This window comes from Gouania willdenowi, chromosome 6 (assembly GCF_900634775.1).
Source record: "Gouania willdenowi chromosome 6, fGouWil2.1, whole genome shotgun sequence".
NCBI lineage: Eukaryota > Metazoa > Chordata > Actinopteri > Blenniiformes > Gobiesocidae > Gouania > Gouania willdenowi.
In genome coordinates, this window is record NC_041049.1 from 64,902,847 (window position 1) to 64,916,705 (window position 13,859).

The 13,859-nt window shown below is 43.6% G+C and overlaps 2 protein-coding genes across 2 annotated transcripts; both read right to left on the reverse strand.

The window, feature by feature from the left end:
- Positions 1 to 4,700: 4,700 nt before the first annotated feature.
- LOC114464288 (trace amine-associated receptor 13c-like) lies at positions 4,701 to 5,815 on the reverse strand. Its single transcript, XM_028448334.1, has 2 exons — positions 5,655 to 5,815; positions 4,701 to 5,523 (listed from the first exon to the last, which is right to left on the reverse strand). The coding sequence occupies exons 1-2, from the start codon at positions 5,813 to 5,815 to the stop codon at positions 4,701 to 4,703; spliced, it is 984 nt and encodes a 327-aa protein (XP_028304135.1).
- A 6,726-nt stretch (positions 5,816 to 12,541) lies between these two features.
- LOC114465447 (trace amine-associated receptor 13c-like) lies at positions 12,542 to 13,652 on the reverse strand. Its single transcript, XM_028450466.1, has 2 exons — positions 13,492 to 13,652; positions 12,542 to 13,364 (listed from the first exon to the last, which is right to left on the reverse strand). The coding sequence occupies exons 1-2, from the start codon at positions 13,650 to 13,652 to the stop codon at positions 12,542 to 12,544; spliced, it is 984 nt and encodes a 327-aa protein (XP_028306267.1).
- Positions 13,653 to 13,859: the final 207 nt, after the last annotated feature.

The window sequence follows — 13,859 nt, forward strand, 5'->3', positions numbered from 1 at the left end:
AGAAAACGAGGTGGGCTTCATTGATAATTGGAGATCCTTCTGGGGAAAACCGAACCTGATAGGAATAGATGGAATCCATCCTACTTTGGAGGGAGCTTCCCTACTATCAGAAAACATGGCACAGTCACTGTTATGACATCTCATGAATGAGACCATGTTACAGAGGGGGAGTCCTCCACGCCCCTCTGCGCTTGCCTTAGGACAGTTTCCCTCCCATTGCTATTATGATAGCTGTGTTCATCGCCATGGCAACTGTTGTGATGGTGGTGAATATTATTTTATGAAAAACGGTGTCTGTCCCTCGACCCATATTTCACAATGATTTTAACATAAAATCAAATAAAAGAGCTATCAATTATAAAAATCTGAAAAAAATTAAAATCTCAAATCTAGAAACACCAAAACATAAAACCATTGGATGTGCTCTATTAAATATTAGATCACTGAGATCCAAATCTCTACTAGTAAATGACCTTATCTCAGAAAATAACTTTGATTTATTCTGTTTAACTGAAACATCATGGCTCAGAAAGATCAGGAGAAACTGGTCCATGCTTTTATATCCAGCAGACTGGACTATTGTAATGGTCTTCTGGCAGGAATCCCCCAAAAGAGCATCAAACAGCTACAGCTGGTTCAGAACGCGGCAGCTCGGGTCTTAACCATAACAAAGAGGTCAGAACACATTAGTCCAGTTTTAAAGTCTTTACACTGGCTCCCAGTCAGCCTCAGAATAGACTTTAAAGTTCTGCTGCTGGTGTATAAATCTGTGAATGGGTTTGGTCCAGAATACATCAGTGACATGTTAGTCAGGTATGAACCCAGCAGGTCTCTCAGATCTATGGACACAGGTCAGATAGTGGAGCCCAGAGCTCACAGTAAACATGGTGATGCTGTTTTTAGTTGTTATGATGCAAAGAAGTGGAACAAACTGCCAGCAGAGCTGAAGTCAGCATCCAATGTGAACATTTTTAAATCAAAGTTAAAGGCACTTTTTTTCTCTACTGCATATGATTGAGAGAGAGATTTTGTCATGTTGTTGATGTCATGATGATTTTACTGATGATTTTAATTGATTTTACTGATGATTTTAAATGTTCTTATTGATTTTAAACAATTGAATGTTTTATCATGTAAAGCACATTGAGTTGCCTTGAGTATGAAATGCGCTATACAAATAAATTTGCCTTGCCTTGCATGGAAAAGCCAGTAGAAACATAACTGAAAATAAATATATATATATATACTGTACATAGATAATGAATAGATAAATTAATGATTATTAAATAAGCTTAGACATATATATATATATATAAAAAAAAAAAAAACTAAAACTCTTCCTCACCCTCCGCGGGCGGTCTTTTTTTTCCTCCAAGCTCGGGTCCTCTACCAGAGGCCTGGGAGCTTGAGGGTTCTGCGCAGTATCTTTGCTGTTCCTAGAACTGCACTTTTCTGGACCGAGATGTCTGATGTATTTCCTGGGATCTGCTGGAGCCACTCCTCCAGTTTGGGGGTCACTGCCCCAAGTGCCCCAATGACCACGGGCACTACTGATGTCTTCACCCTCCAGGTTTTCTCCAACTCTTCTCTGAGCCCCTGGTATTTCTCTAGTTTTTCGTGTTCCTTTTCCTGATGTTGAAGTCGCTTGGTATTGCTATGTCGACCACAACGGCTTTCCTCTGCTCTTTGTCCACCACCACAATGTCTGGTTGGTTCGCCATTACCATTCTGTCCGTCTGTATCTGGAAGTCCCACAGGATCTTGGCTCGGTCATTCTCTACCACCTTTGGAGGTGTTTCCCACTTTGACCTTGGGGTTTCCTGCACATACTCTGCACAGATGTTCCTGTACACTATACCAGTTACTTGGTTATGGCGCTCCATGTAAGAGTGCCTCTGTGCTGTCCTTTAGTCTAGCCATTGGTAGGATTTCTTGATATCCGCCACTTCAGTTATGTTTCGGTGGTACATCCCGTGTAGGGGCTTGTCCTCCCATGATGGAACCTCCAGCACTGTTACGGCCCTCGCCGTTACTTAGTGTTTAGTTTGTGTTCTTGTTGTTTGTTTGCTGCCTGGGGTGTGTTTCTGTAACAGAGTGGGATGTCCTTTCAACGGAACAGCTTTGATGATGCTCTCCAGGATTGGCTGCCAGCAGGAGGAGTGGTGGGCAACCCTGATTGGCTGAGGAGGATTACACCACTTTTGAAAAAACCAGCGCAACTGTCAGTCGAGGTTCACCAACCTTGGCAGCAGCAGCATCTTTGTTCGCCTATAAACTCTGTCTCCGAATTCGTTTGTTAAGCTTGGTATCTTTATTATATAGTGCACTTTATTTTTGCCTTCTCTTATATTCTGAGTTCCTGCGTTTTGTGCAGTTTTTTCGTTGTTTGCCATATTCTTGTTTATTGTATGTTTTACCTGCGGGGCAGGCCTCTTTTTGTGAAAGAATAAATTTGTGTTAATTGTGGAACCCGTTGTCGGTGGTTTTTGGAGACCGAGTTTTATTTTTCGATTACGTTTTTATGTTGCGTCCTGGAGCTCCTAGACTGGGGCGTAACAAGCACCTCATCTTCTGTTCCCCATTGTCTGAGACATTCACTGAGCACATCATCTGTTGGAGCCTTGTCCTTGATGTACTTATGGATCTTGGATGTTTCATCCTGGATAGTGGCTCTCACACTCACTAGTCCTCGGCCTCCTTCCTTCCGGCTAGCGTACAGTTTCAGAGTGCTGGATTTGGGGTGGAACCCTCCGTGCATGGTTAGGAGCTTTCGCCTCTTAACATCTGTGGTCTGTATCTCATCCTTTGGCCAGCTTATTATTCCTGCAGGGTATCTGCATAGCGTAGCTGTTTATTGCCCGGGACTTGTTCTTGCCATTGAGCTGGCTTTTTAGGACCTGCCGTACTCGTTTCCTTGTCACCTCTTTGAGGTTGCCATTTGCTTGTGGGATTCCGAGGTACTTGTAACTGTCCTCAATGTCTGGTATTGTTCCTTCTGGGAGTGAGACCCCTTCTGTGTGGACTACCTTCCCTCTCTTAGTCACCATCCGACCACACTTCTTTAGTCCGAATGACATCCCAATGTCTGCACTGTATATCCGGGTGGTATGGATCAGTGAGTCAATGTCTCGCTCATTCTTAGCGTACAGCTTGATGTCATCCATGTAAAGGAGGTGACTGATGGTGGCCCCCTTCCTGAGTCGGTATCCATAGCCAGTCTTGTTGATTATATATATATATATATATATATATATACAGTATTTAATTATTGACTGAGGCATAATGCTTTGTGTTAGGGGGAGCGGATAAATTGATAATGAGGCTTCTTTTTTTTCTTTCTTTAGCTCTTTGTCTAGTAAAGCATCAGCTGTCTCAGTTTGAGGTTTAAGCAGTCTATTGAGTGGAGAAATTCAGCTGTAATGTGGCAGGTGGAAGAGTCGACGTGGATATTCACGTCACCAAGTATTATCAAGTTTGCGGGTGTTGTACAGAGTGTAGTGAGAAGGTTTTATAGCTCAAGAATTAAGGCTGAGTTTGGTTTATGAGGTCGATAGATGAGGAATCTTTTTGTGGGGAGAGGAAGTTTGCATTTAATACCTATCTAACGCGTTTCAATGAAACGCGTTAGATAGGTCAGAGGTGTCTTTCATTTTCAAAATATTTGTTTAGTGTTTTGCTTATCCTTTTTTTCTGAGTTAAATGACATTAACCTCTGAGAATCCCCTGCTTTACTTTGAATGTTTATACCCCTTTTTTACAATGTTTTTTTCCAATAAGTAACTTTGTACTTACTCTGCATTAAGATGAGCCACATTTTAGCATTTGTTGATATTAAAAGGTATCCACCTCTTGTCCTACACAGACAAAATGTGGCTTCAGAGCTTTGTGTAATCAGTGCACATTTGTTCATATAAAAGCACTGCTGTTTACTTTTCCAAAGGTGACTTTATTACTACAATATGTAATAGTTTGCACCCAGTATGTGGAACATTTTATTTTTTGCCTTGTGTCACATTATTTCTATTGTGCATGATATTAAATTCTCACAATGTCAGAGTCAAGATGTCAAATATAGACAAAAGAGTGATGTGAGACTGCATGGCTTACGTTTGAGTTCCTAGAAACACTCTTGCATACAGAACTACAATTATGCTTATAAGAATCATAAACATTCAAAAATAACTACATCATCTATGGTGCAGAAATTACATTCACCTGAATGTTCCATTTCATTTTTAAGCATCACAGTATAGCACAGAGCAGAAGAGGTCCAACAAATGAGAAGAGTTGCATGTACTTTGTTTGAAGTGAGACCCGTGAGGTTTTTTTTCTTGGAGAACCAGTGATGTACATTAAAATTATTTTGTCCAATATTAGTCTATAAACAGAAGAGCTTGAATAAAATCACCAATGTTTCACCACTTTTTTTTACTTACCTAAAAATCATAATCTGTATAGTTGACAACATGATTTTATTCAGCAGAATAAAAATACATCTGTCAAAAGTCTTATACATTCAAGAGTTCTCTGTTATTTCAATTCACAACACTAAACCATAAATGAATTTGCTAATTACTGTGTAGTCAGTATTAAGACCTAATTTTGTGTAATCCTTGCAATTTGCCATAACATATCTTTGCTGATGACAAAGTATTATTGACTGAGGTGTGAAGTGCTGCACAGGGTCTTTGTGACAGTGTCTATAATAATTTAGCATGGCGGGAGTTTGGCTGCAGCATTTTAAGTGTAACAATAAGCTTGACAGATTTTCTAAACCACGGGTAAAACATGGCATAAATGATGGGATTCAAACATGAGTTCAAGTACGCCAGCCAGAGGACAAAGGGAGAGGATGAGGTGCTCTCCTCTACGTCCTCACCTGAAAGAGATGGGGCATAATATGGACATAGACATATTATAAACACAACTACAACAACACCCAGAATTTTGGCTGCTTTCATCTCTGACTTGTTCACCATCAAAGCCCTGGGGGGTTGATGTGTGGCAGCGGTGATGTGTGACTGCATGGCCCGAGCCTGAGACACAGCAACCACAAACACTCTCATGTACAACACTATCATCACACAGATGGGGCCACTGAAGTTAATGACAAAATCCACAGTCACTGTGATGTAGCTGAGGACAACGACACACTCCCCCCGACAGACTTTGTGCAGTTTGGACTCCCCAAAAAAGTCATTTAGGATGAAAGTGGTGTTATAGAGAAAAGAGCACAGCCAACAGAGACAGATACACATAACAGTTCTGCCCAGAGTGACTCTGCTGTGGTAATGCAAGGGTTCACACACAGCCAGATAACGGTCAATGGATATGAGCACCATGTTTCCTACAGATGAGGAGCTGATGACGAAGTCAGTGATGTAATAAAGAACACACATAACGTCACCCAGGAACCAGCAGGACTGAGTGGAATGGATTTCAGTTGGCATCAGCAGAAGGCCTACAAGAAAGTCTGACACAGCCAGGGAGAGTAAGAGGAGGTTGGTGGGGCTGTGGAGCTGCCTGTAGGATTGAAAACATCATCAGATCACCAATGACAACAGAAGAATCACTGATCCTTCCTTTATCAAACAACACAAAGCAATCACAGACATCACTGCAATATACACAATACTGAGTTAATGTGAGAATACTTGAAGTGTGAGATGGAGATGATGACCAGCAGGTTGAGAGCAGTGGTGAGCACAGAGACGAGAGAGAGAACAACCTGAACGAGCATGTCTTCTGCCTGCGGCATCGCAGGCTTTGTGCAGGAGGTGTTGAGGAGCTGTGGAAAGCAGAGCTGACCCTCCATCTTCGCTGAGAGGTGGGAAGGATCTGCTGAAGTTTTCTAGCGCTCCTGTGATAAATGTCAAGTGTCTTCTGTGTACCTTCCTCTTTCACCAAAGTCCCTCCTCTTCCTGACACTCTTCAGTACTTCCTTTTTCTTAATCCATGCCTGTTTCCTAATTCCTGGTATACCTGTGGATCAAAAGTCAATGACTGATTTTCTTTCGCATATTACTTTCCAGGAGACCGTGCAGCTAATCTAGATACTTGTGGGAAGAGAGATGTGCAACAACTATCAACTCAGCTGGGGGCTCATTTATGACCATTGTACACACAAAAGGGGCCTGGAAAGATGCGCAATGATATTTTCCATGCAAAGTTTGTGATTTATAAAAATAAACGTGTGCATACCGGTTTGTTAACTATGACGCTGGGATATGAGCATTTTGTAAAAAATGACAGCACTAGTGGTGAGGTGGTGAAGTGAAGCTAGATTAATTTCTTGTTTAATGTCCTCATTTATCATTTGAAAATAAAGTAAGAGTGTTGTAGTGGTTTAAACACATTGCCGTGACTACCTCTAACCAATGTGGAACATGGATTGCGAGCAGCTGGATGAGCAACTGAATTAGGGGATGGATGCTGTCAGTTGTTAACTACTACTGTCAGCTGATGGAGCTGGGCTAGCTTGACTTCTTTACCTGCCTGAACTTGATGCTCAATTGCAGTCAGCATAACTTGAGTTAAATTGTTTTTTAGCATGCATTTTAGATCTGGCAGCAAGGCTCTGTTCTGGGACATCTCTGCATAAGCATAAGCAGAGAGAGTGGTCAGCAGGACCCCCAACCTTACTGCTATTCCTTTAATGTGCTTGCATGGAAGTACAGCCCTAAGCAGGGGGAGCAGTCAGAAGGACCCTCAACCTCACTGCCATGCTATTCATGTGCCAGCATGGAAGTACCGCTCTCTCAGCAGGAAGAGTGGTCAATATGATCCCCAAAAAAAACGTATAATAATGAATATATAAATGAATGATTAATTAATAACTAGTTTAACTTGAGCAGTTATATATATATATTATATATATTATATATATATATATAATTGAGGGAGGCATACTGTAGAGCAGAAGGGATTAAACTTATTAATACTTTGAGTTTAGCTATTAGGGGAGTGAACAAATTGATAATAAGGCTTTTTTTTTTCTTCTTTTTTTCTTCCTTTAGTATATTTTGGGTTGCTATAGTTAATATGTGGTAATAAAAAGGGACATTTCTCATAAGGGCCGATCATTAATCTTTTATTTACCTAAATTCAGCTGCAAAGTGGCAGGTGGAGAAATCGATGTGGATATTCATGTCACCAAGTATCAAGTTTGCAGGTGTTGTACAGAGTGTAGTGAGAAGGTTTTGTAGGAATTACGACTTAGTTTGTGTTTATGAGGCTGAAAGATTAGAAAAATTATCGTGTGGAGAGGGTGTTTGCATTCAAATGACACTCATTCAAACTAGGACATTTAGGGAAGTGGCATAGGGGAGAGTTCAAGATCATTGTAGTAGAAAGCCACCAGGCCACCCCCAAAACGGCCAATGTTACGGGCTTTCTCCAAATATCCAAAGCCAGGTGGAAAGGCCTCATTTCAGGATGAATAGACCTCTGGTTGATGCCATGTTTCAGTTATACACATTATGTCCCTATATCCAAAATGTAATCATGAATAAAGCAGGCCTTGTTTGTGAGAGACTGGGCATTAAAAAGTGCAATCTTTATGTTTGATGGAGAGTGGAGTTGTTTCTTCCAAGGGGTCAAAGTTGTTTGATGATTGAAATGCATGGTGGAAGGGCACAGTTATTTATTTCTAGGAGCTGTTTGGTTGAGTATTTCTTTATTTTGTCCGGTGTACGAACTATACGAACAGCGGACTATAGCCAAGAGTGAGGAGATTTGACTGAAGAGAGCAGGCCACAGCAGAAATACGTCAGGAGTGCGGAAGATCCAACCAGGGAAAGACGCTGGATGCAGTCAGGAAAGGCTCGTGTGGCAGGTAGCGGTAGCCACTCATTGACCTGACGAGGAAAGTAAGGGTGGCAGTGTAGAGTGCGTCTGCCCTCCCACTACCTGTTTCTTGGAGCGCTCCTCCGCGCGCGCCTGGCTTGGCACTGATTGCAAAGCGGGAACCGAAAAGATTTGGGCTCAGGTCGGTTGTGGCTCAGATCGTCTTGTCTCTCCTGTGCACGGATCTCTTTTTTTCTGCGGTCTACGGAGTTGTGCCTGTGGCAGTGTCGCGGTGCCTTAACACGCTGTGGTCACCTTGCATTAATCACCACTTTTCCTCTGCTTTGATTTGTTTATTTGCTGCCTTTTACTCACCATTTGTGAACACTTGCCGCTCAACAGTGCTTTTCTTCCGGTGCTCTGACATAGGTTGACGCCCGGCTGCTTTGAGAACACTATGGCCTGATCTGTTGATTCACGTGACATAACTCACATTGCTGCATCGCAACAAAGCAAGAGCGCTAAATTCAGATGGAGGGCAGGAAACCTGAGAATCTGACGTCTGAAATAATCAAAATGCCCATATTTTGTGTAGTTTACGGCTGCTTCAATCATTGTAACAGAGAAAAGGAAAAGAGATTTTATAGAGTACCGAAAATTGATGGAGAGGGAGTTTGAAAATGGTCGTTCACAAAGGTGAGAAATGTAAAAAGCTCACAGAACAACGCCGTAAAAAGTGGATTTTAAACCTACGTCTGCGGTTGGGAGGAGCAGACTCTGCTGATCTCCGTGTCTGTAGCAACCACTTTGTCAGAGGCCCAAGGAAGGGTAAGAAACACTTTATCAATAGGAGAATATAAAAAGAGAGGGCAGTGTTACACCTGGGTGAGGGGGTGGGGAGGGAGGTGGAGGAGGAAGGGAGCAGGGAGGAGAGAGGAGAGATTCAAGGTAGAAAATGGAAGGGTGAGGAAGAGTTGATTATTGTAAAGTGGGAATGAGATGTTAAGTTGTAGTTGTGCATATAGTGCTTATTGTGTTGTGTAATCAAGCCAGTCTGGTGCTAAGTGTGAGGCTTAGGCATAATGGTGGTGGCTGTGGACAGAGGGAAAGAGTGAGTGGTTATACCTAAAACAGGTACTGTATTTGGGATCAACGTGTTTAAAGTTAAGCCCACTACGAGTTTTATCCCACAGCCCAAGGCATGCCAGTGCATCGTAGAACATTGTATGTGCAAGAACCGCCACTGCAAACCCAAGGATAGCCCCGGACCCAAAGATGCAGTCAGGCTAGCAGAAAGAGCGAGGGCTAGGGAGCCCAAGCAACCCCCATGGCTGAGCAGCCCTCCAGATGCCCCTAAGACCCCAAGTCGAGAGGCAGCTACCGCCCCCCACACACACCCGAGGAAGCACCAAGGAGCCGAGGACCCAGTGCACCCCGCCACCGACCCCAACCCCTAACCCCAAGGTCCCCCACCAACATCCACCCCGTCACCCTCACCCAACCCCTCTAGGGTAGATCCCAGAGATCCCCCCATCCGAGACCCCAGCCGAGGGGCCAAGGCCCACGCCCAGTAGATGGCCAGAGCCGTGCCGAACGGGCAGCCGGCGGGCGCCTGCCAGCGGGCCCAGAGCCAGTAGGGACCGGACCCCAGGCCAGAAAGACCCGGAATAGAAGCAGCACTGGGAACAGCCCGCCTAGGGACAACCACCACACCCCCGGCCGCCCAGGGCACCCGACTGAGCCCCCCAGAGTTCACCAGGTCCCCTTTCTTTTTTTTTTGACACCGCCAGTGCGATGTGCCTTAGTTCTTGCCCTCCAAGGGCGAGCACCTGGGCAGGACTGCACAGCTCCAGATGGTGCAAGGACAGCAGCCCAGGCCCCGCCGCCCACTGGACAGCACAAACCACGAGGCAATGCCCCCCACTGGCGGTGAGCGACCGGCGGCTGCCACCGCGGGAAGGAGGCACTCCAACGGCACACACCCGGTGCGGAACAGCAGCCCCCAGCAAAGGGCGCCTTGAACCCACCCACCGGTTCGCAGATAGCAGGACAAACCTACCAGGCAGCCGACAGCAACAGCAACCACCGAAACAGCAAGCGCCGCCCCCCAGCAAACAGAATCATCTCAAAACGCCGAGCAACCTCGCCCCAACCCCGCTACAGACGCCTGCATCCCCCAGAGCGCCCACCCCCCACACCGGCGAGGCAGGCTGCCCCGGGCTTGCACACACCGAGGACAGCCCCCAAGGCAACCAAGAGACAAGACAAGCACCAAGCCACACCCAAAGGTAAGAGGCACCCCCACTCCCCGTCGGGCCAACATCGCCTGGAGATACCCTGTGAAGAGAGCCCCCAGCAAAACCTATTCCCTGTGTGAATGTGTATGTTTAGTGAATGTATGAGGTGCAATTAAAAGAAAGGGGATAGAGGGGAGCGGTGCTCCCATTCAACCTTTGTGTATATATGTGTATGTGGTGCAAAAGCTCCGGAGGGTGGAAGTGGTGGTCGCACCCTCCAGGGGGTGGTGTGTTGAGGTGCGATTAAAATTGGAGGGATTGGTAGAGGGTAGATGGCGCAGACGGGCACGAGGCACAGCGGACCCCAGGGACGTGCCGAGCAGCACGGCACTCCCCCAACCATGTTGGCCCCACGGAGCACGCCGCCAGCCACACTCCCCAGCAGTCCAGGGGGCGATCAAGTACTATTCAGTAGTAGTATATATGTATGTGACAAACAAACCTCATCTATCCTTGACTGTCAGGCTAACGTCGTCGTTAAGATGTTTAGCAAGTTTGTTAAGATTATAGCTGTTACTGCTGAGGAGGTTGTGGACCCACCCACTCTGAAGTCTCCTACTGGAAAATGTTTTATTGGATGCTCTGACACATTGGATGTATTGACACAAGCACTTACCTCATTGATTTGTATCCACGTCTTTGTACTTTTTTATGACCTACTTTTTTCTTTTACTCGAGTAGATTTTTACAACAGTAACAGTAAGTAATTTTTTTCTGTAATCATTCCACCCTGCTGGTTACTGCCTGATTCCCTTTCAATTTCTAATCCTTCTCTCTCCTAATTTGGTGCGTTTACCCAGAGTTTATGGATAAACTCAGAGTTTGTTAACACTCCTTTATGGAATACCCTTCTGGTGTTTGATTAATTTTGCATTCTGTCTCCTTTTGCATGTTTTGTATTTTGTTTGGGGTTTGGTCAATCTATATTTTTAAAAAAAAAACTGATCTCCATTTTAAAGAAATCTGTTAAATAAAAACGATACTTGCTATAATTAAAGGACCTGTCTCTGCCCCATGATTAAAAGGTAAAACAAACCTGTGTCTAACTTTGAGCAGGGTGCTAGGCCTACCCTAGGTGGGTTGCTGATAACCAGTAGCTACTAAATAACCTGCAGTTCCCTCGTATTGCCACATAAGCTTTTTCTCTAGAAGTCATACTTACCAGGGCTATACAAGGTAAAAAAAATTTAAAAATTACCGGTACTCTTTAATTTTCAAAATATTTGTTTAGTGTTTCGCTTATGCTTTTTTATGAGTTAAGTGACTAACCTCTGAAAACCCCCTTCTTTACTTTAAATGCTTATACCCATTTTTTTTTTTTTTTTACTGTTTATTTTTTTTTCAAATAAGTAACTTTGTGCCTTATTCTGCATTACCTTGTGCCACATTTTAGCATTTGTTGATATTAAAAGGTATCCAAATCTGCTTTTACACAGACAAGATGTGGCCTCAGAGTTTTATGTAATAGGTGCACATTTGTTCACATAAAAGCACTGCTGTTTACTTTTCCAAATTTAACTATATTACTACAATATTTAATATTTTGCAACCACTTGTGTCACATAATTTTTTATAGTGCATGATATTAAATTCTTACAGTTTCAGAGTCAAGATGACAAAAATATAGACAAAACAGTGATGTGAGACTGCATGGCTCAGGCCTGAGTTACTAGAAATACTCTTGCATACAGAACTACTATGATGCTTATAGAAATCATAAACATGTTAAAAAATAACTCCATCATCCATCATCCAGTTGTCTGTAATTGTTTTATTTGATTCTTATGTTATCCTGTCATTTTAATGTAATGTAAATGTATTTCTGTTCAGTGTGTTGTAACTTTGCTGCCTCTTGGCCAGGACTCCCTTGAAAAAGAGGTTTTTAATCTCAATGGGATTTTTTTTCCTGGTTAAATAAAGGTAAATAAAAAAATAAAAAATGGTGCAGGAATGAAATCCACCTGAATGTTTCATGTTATTTTTTAGCATCATAGTATAGCAGAGAGCAGAAGAGGCCCAACAAAAGAGAAGAGTGATATGTGCTTTGTTTGCAGTGGTGAGACCCGCAAGGTTTTTTTTTCTTGAACAACCAGTGATGTACATTAAAATAGTTTCGTCCAATATTAGTCATATTCAGTGCAGAAAAAGAAGAGCTTGAATAAAATCACCAATGTTTTACCACTTTTTTTTTTAACTTACCTACAAATCTGTAAGGTTGAAAATTTGAATTTATTCAGCAGAATAAAAATGCATCTGTCAAAAGTCTTATTCACATATTCAGGAGTTCTCTGTTATTTCAATTCATGACACAAACCCTAAAAAAATTGCTAATTACTGTGAGGTCAGTAGTAAGACCTCATTTTGAGTAACCCCTGCAATTTGCCATAACATATCTTTGCTGATGACAAAGTATTATTGACTGAGGGGTGAAGTGCTGCACAGGGTGTTTGTGACAGTGTCTATAATAATTTAGCATGGCAGGAGTTTGGCTGCAGCATTTCAAGTGTAACAATAAGCTTGACAGATTTTCTAAACCACGGGTAAAACATGGCATAAATGATGGGATTCAAACATGAGTTCAAGTACAGCAGCCAGAGGACAAAGGGAGAGGATGAGGTGCTCTCCTCTACGTCCTCACCTGAAAGAGATGGGGCATAATATGGACATAGACATATTATAAACACAACTACAACAACACCCAGAATTTTGGCTGCTTTCATCTCTGACTTGTTCACCATCAAAGCCCTGGAGGGTTGATGTGTGGCAGCGGTGATGTGTGACTGCATGGCCCGAGCCTGAGACACAGCCACCACAAACACTCTCATGTACAACACTATGATCACACAGATGGGGCCACTGAAGTTAATGACAAAATCCACAGTCACTGTGATGTAGCTGAGGACAACGACACACTCCCCCTGACAGGCTTTGTGCAGTTTGGACTCCCCAAAAAAGTCATTTAGGATGAAAGTGGTGTTATAGATAAAAGAGCACAACCAACAGAGACAGATACACATAACAGTTCTGCCCAGAGTGACTCTGCTGTGGTAATGCAAGGGTTCACACACAGCCAGATAACGGTCAATGGATATGAGGACCATGTTTCCTACAGACGAGGAGGTGATGACGAAGTCAGTGATGTAATAAAGAACACACACAACGTCACCCAGGAACCAGCAAAACTGAGTGGAAAGGATTTCAGTTGGCATCAGCAGAAGGCCTACAAGAAAGTCTGACACAGCCAGGGAGAGTAAGAGGAGGTTGGTGGGGCTGTGGAGCTGCCTGTAGGATTGAAAGCATCATCAGATCACCAATGACAACAGAAGAATCACTGATCCTTCCTTTTATCACACAACATAATTACAGACATCAATGCAATATACACATTACTGAGTTAACGTGAGAATACTTGAAGTGTGAGATGGAGATGATGACCAGCAGGTTGAGAGCAGTGGTGAGCACGGAGACGAGAGAAAGAACAACCTGAAGGAGCACGTCTTCTGCCTGCGGAATCGCAGGCTTTGGGCAGGAGGTGTTGAGGAGCTGTGGAAAGCAGAGCTGGTTCTCCATCCTCGCTGAGAGGTGGGACGGATCTGCTGAAGTTTCTCGGTGCTCCTGAGATAAAGGCTTCCTCTCTCACCAAAGTCCCTCCTCTTCCTGTCTCCTTCAGTTGATCCTCTGTACAATACTTCGGGCGACCATGGCTCAGGTGGTAGAGGGTCGTCTTCTGATCGAGAGGTTGGGGTTCGATCCCAGTACCTGACTATGTGTCGAAGT

Coding starts and splice junctions, on each gene's coding strand:
- LOC114464288 (XM_028448334.1), bottom strand. CDS start 5,815: ATGGAGGGTCAGCTCTGCTTTCCACAGCTCCTCAACACCTCCTGCACA. Junction 5,524..5,654: donor ATCTCCATCTCACACTTCAA/GTATTCTCACAT, acceptor TCAATCCTACAG/GCAGCTCCACAGCCCCACCA.
- LOC114465447 (XM_028450466.1), bottom strand. CDS start 13,652: ATGGAGAACCAGCTCTGCTTTCCACAGCTCCTCAACACCTCCTGCCCA. Junction 13,365..13,491: donor ATCTCCATCTCACACTTCAA/GTATTCTCACGT, acceptor TCAATCCTACAG/GCAGCTCCACAGCCCCACCA.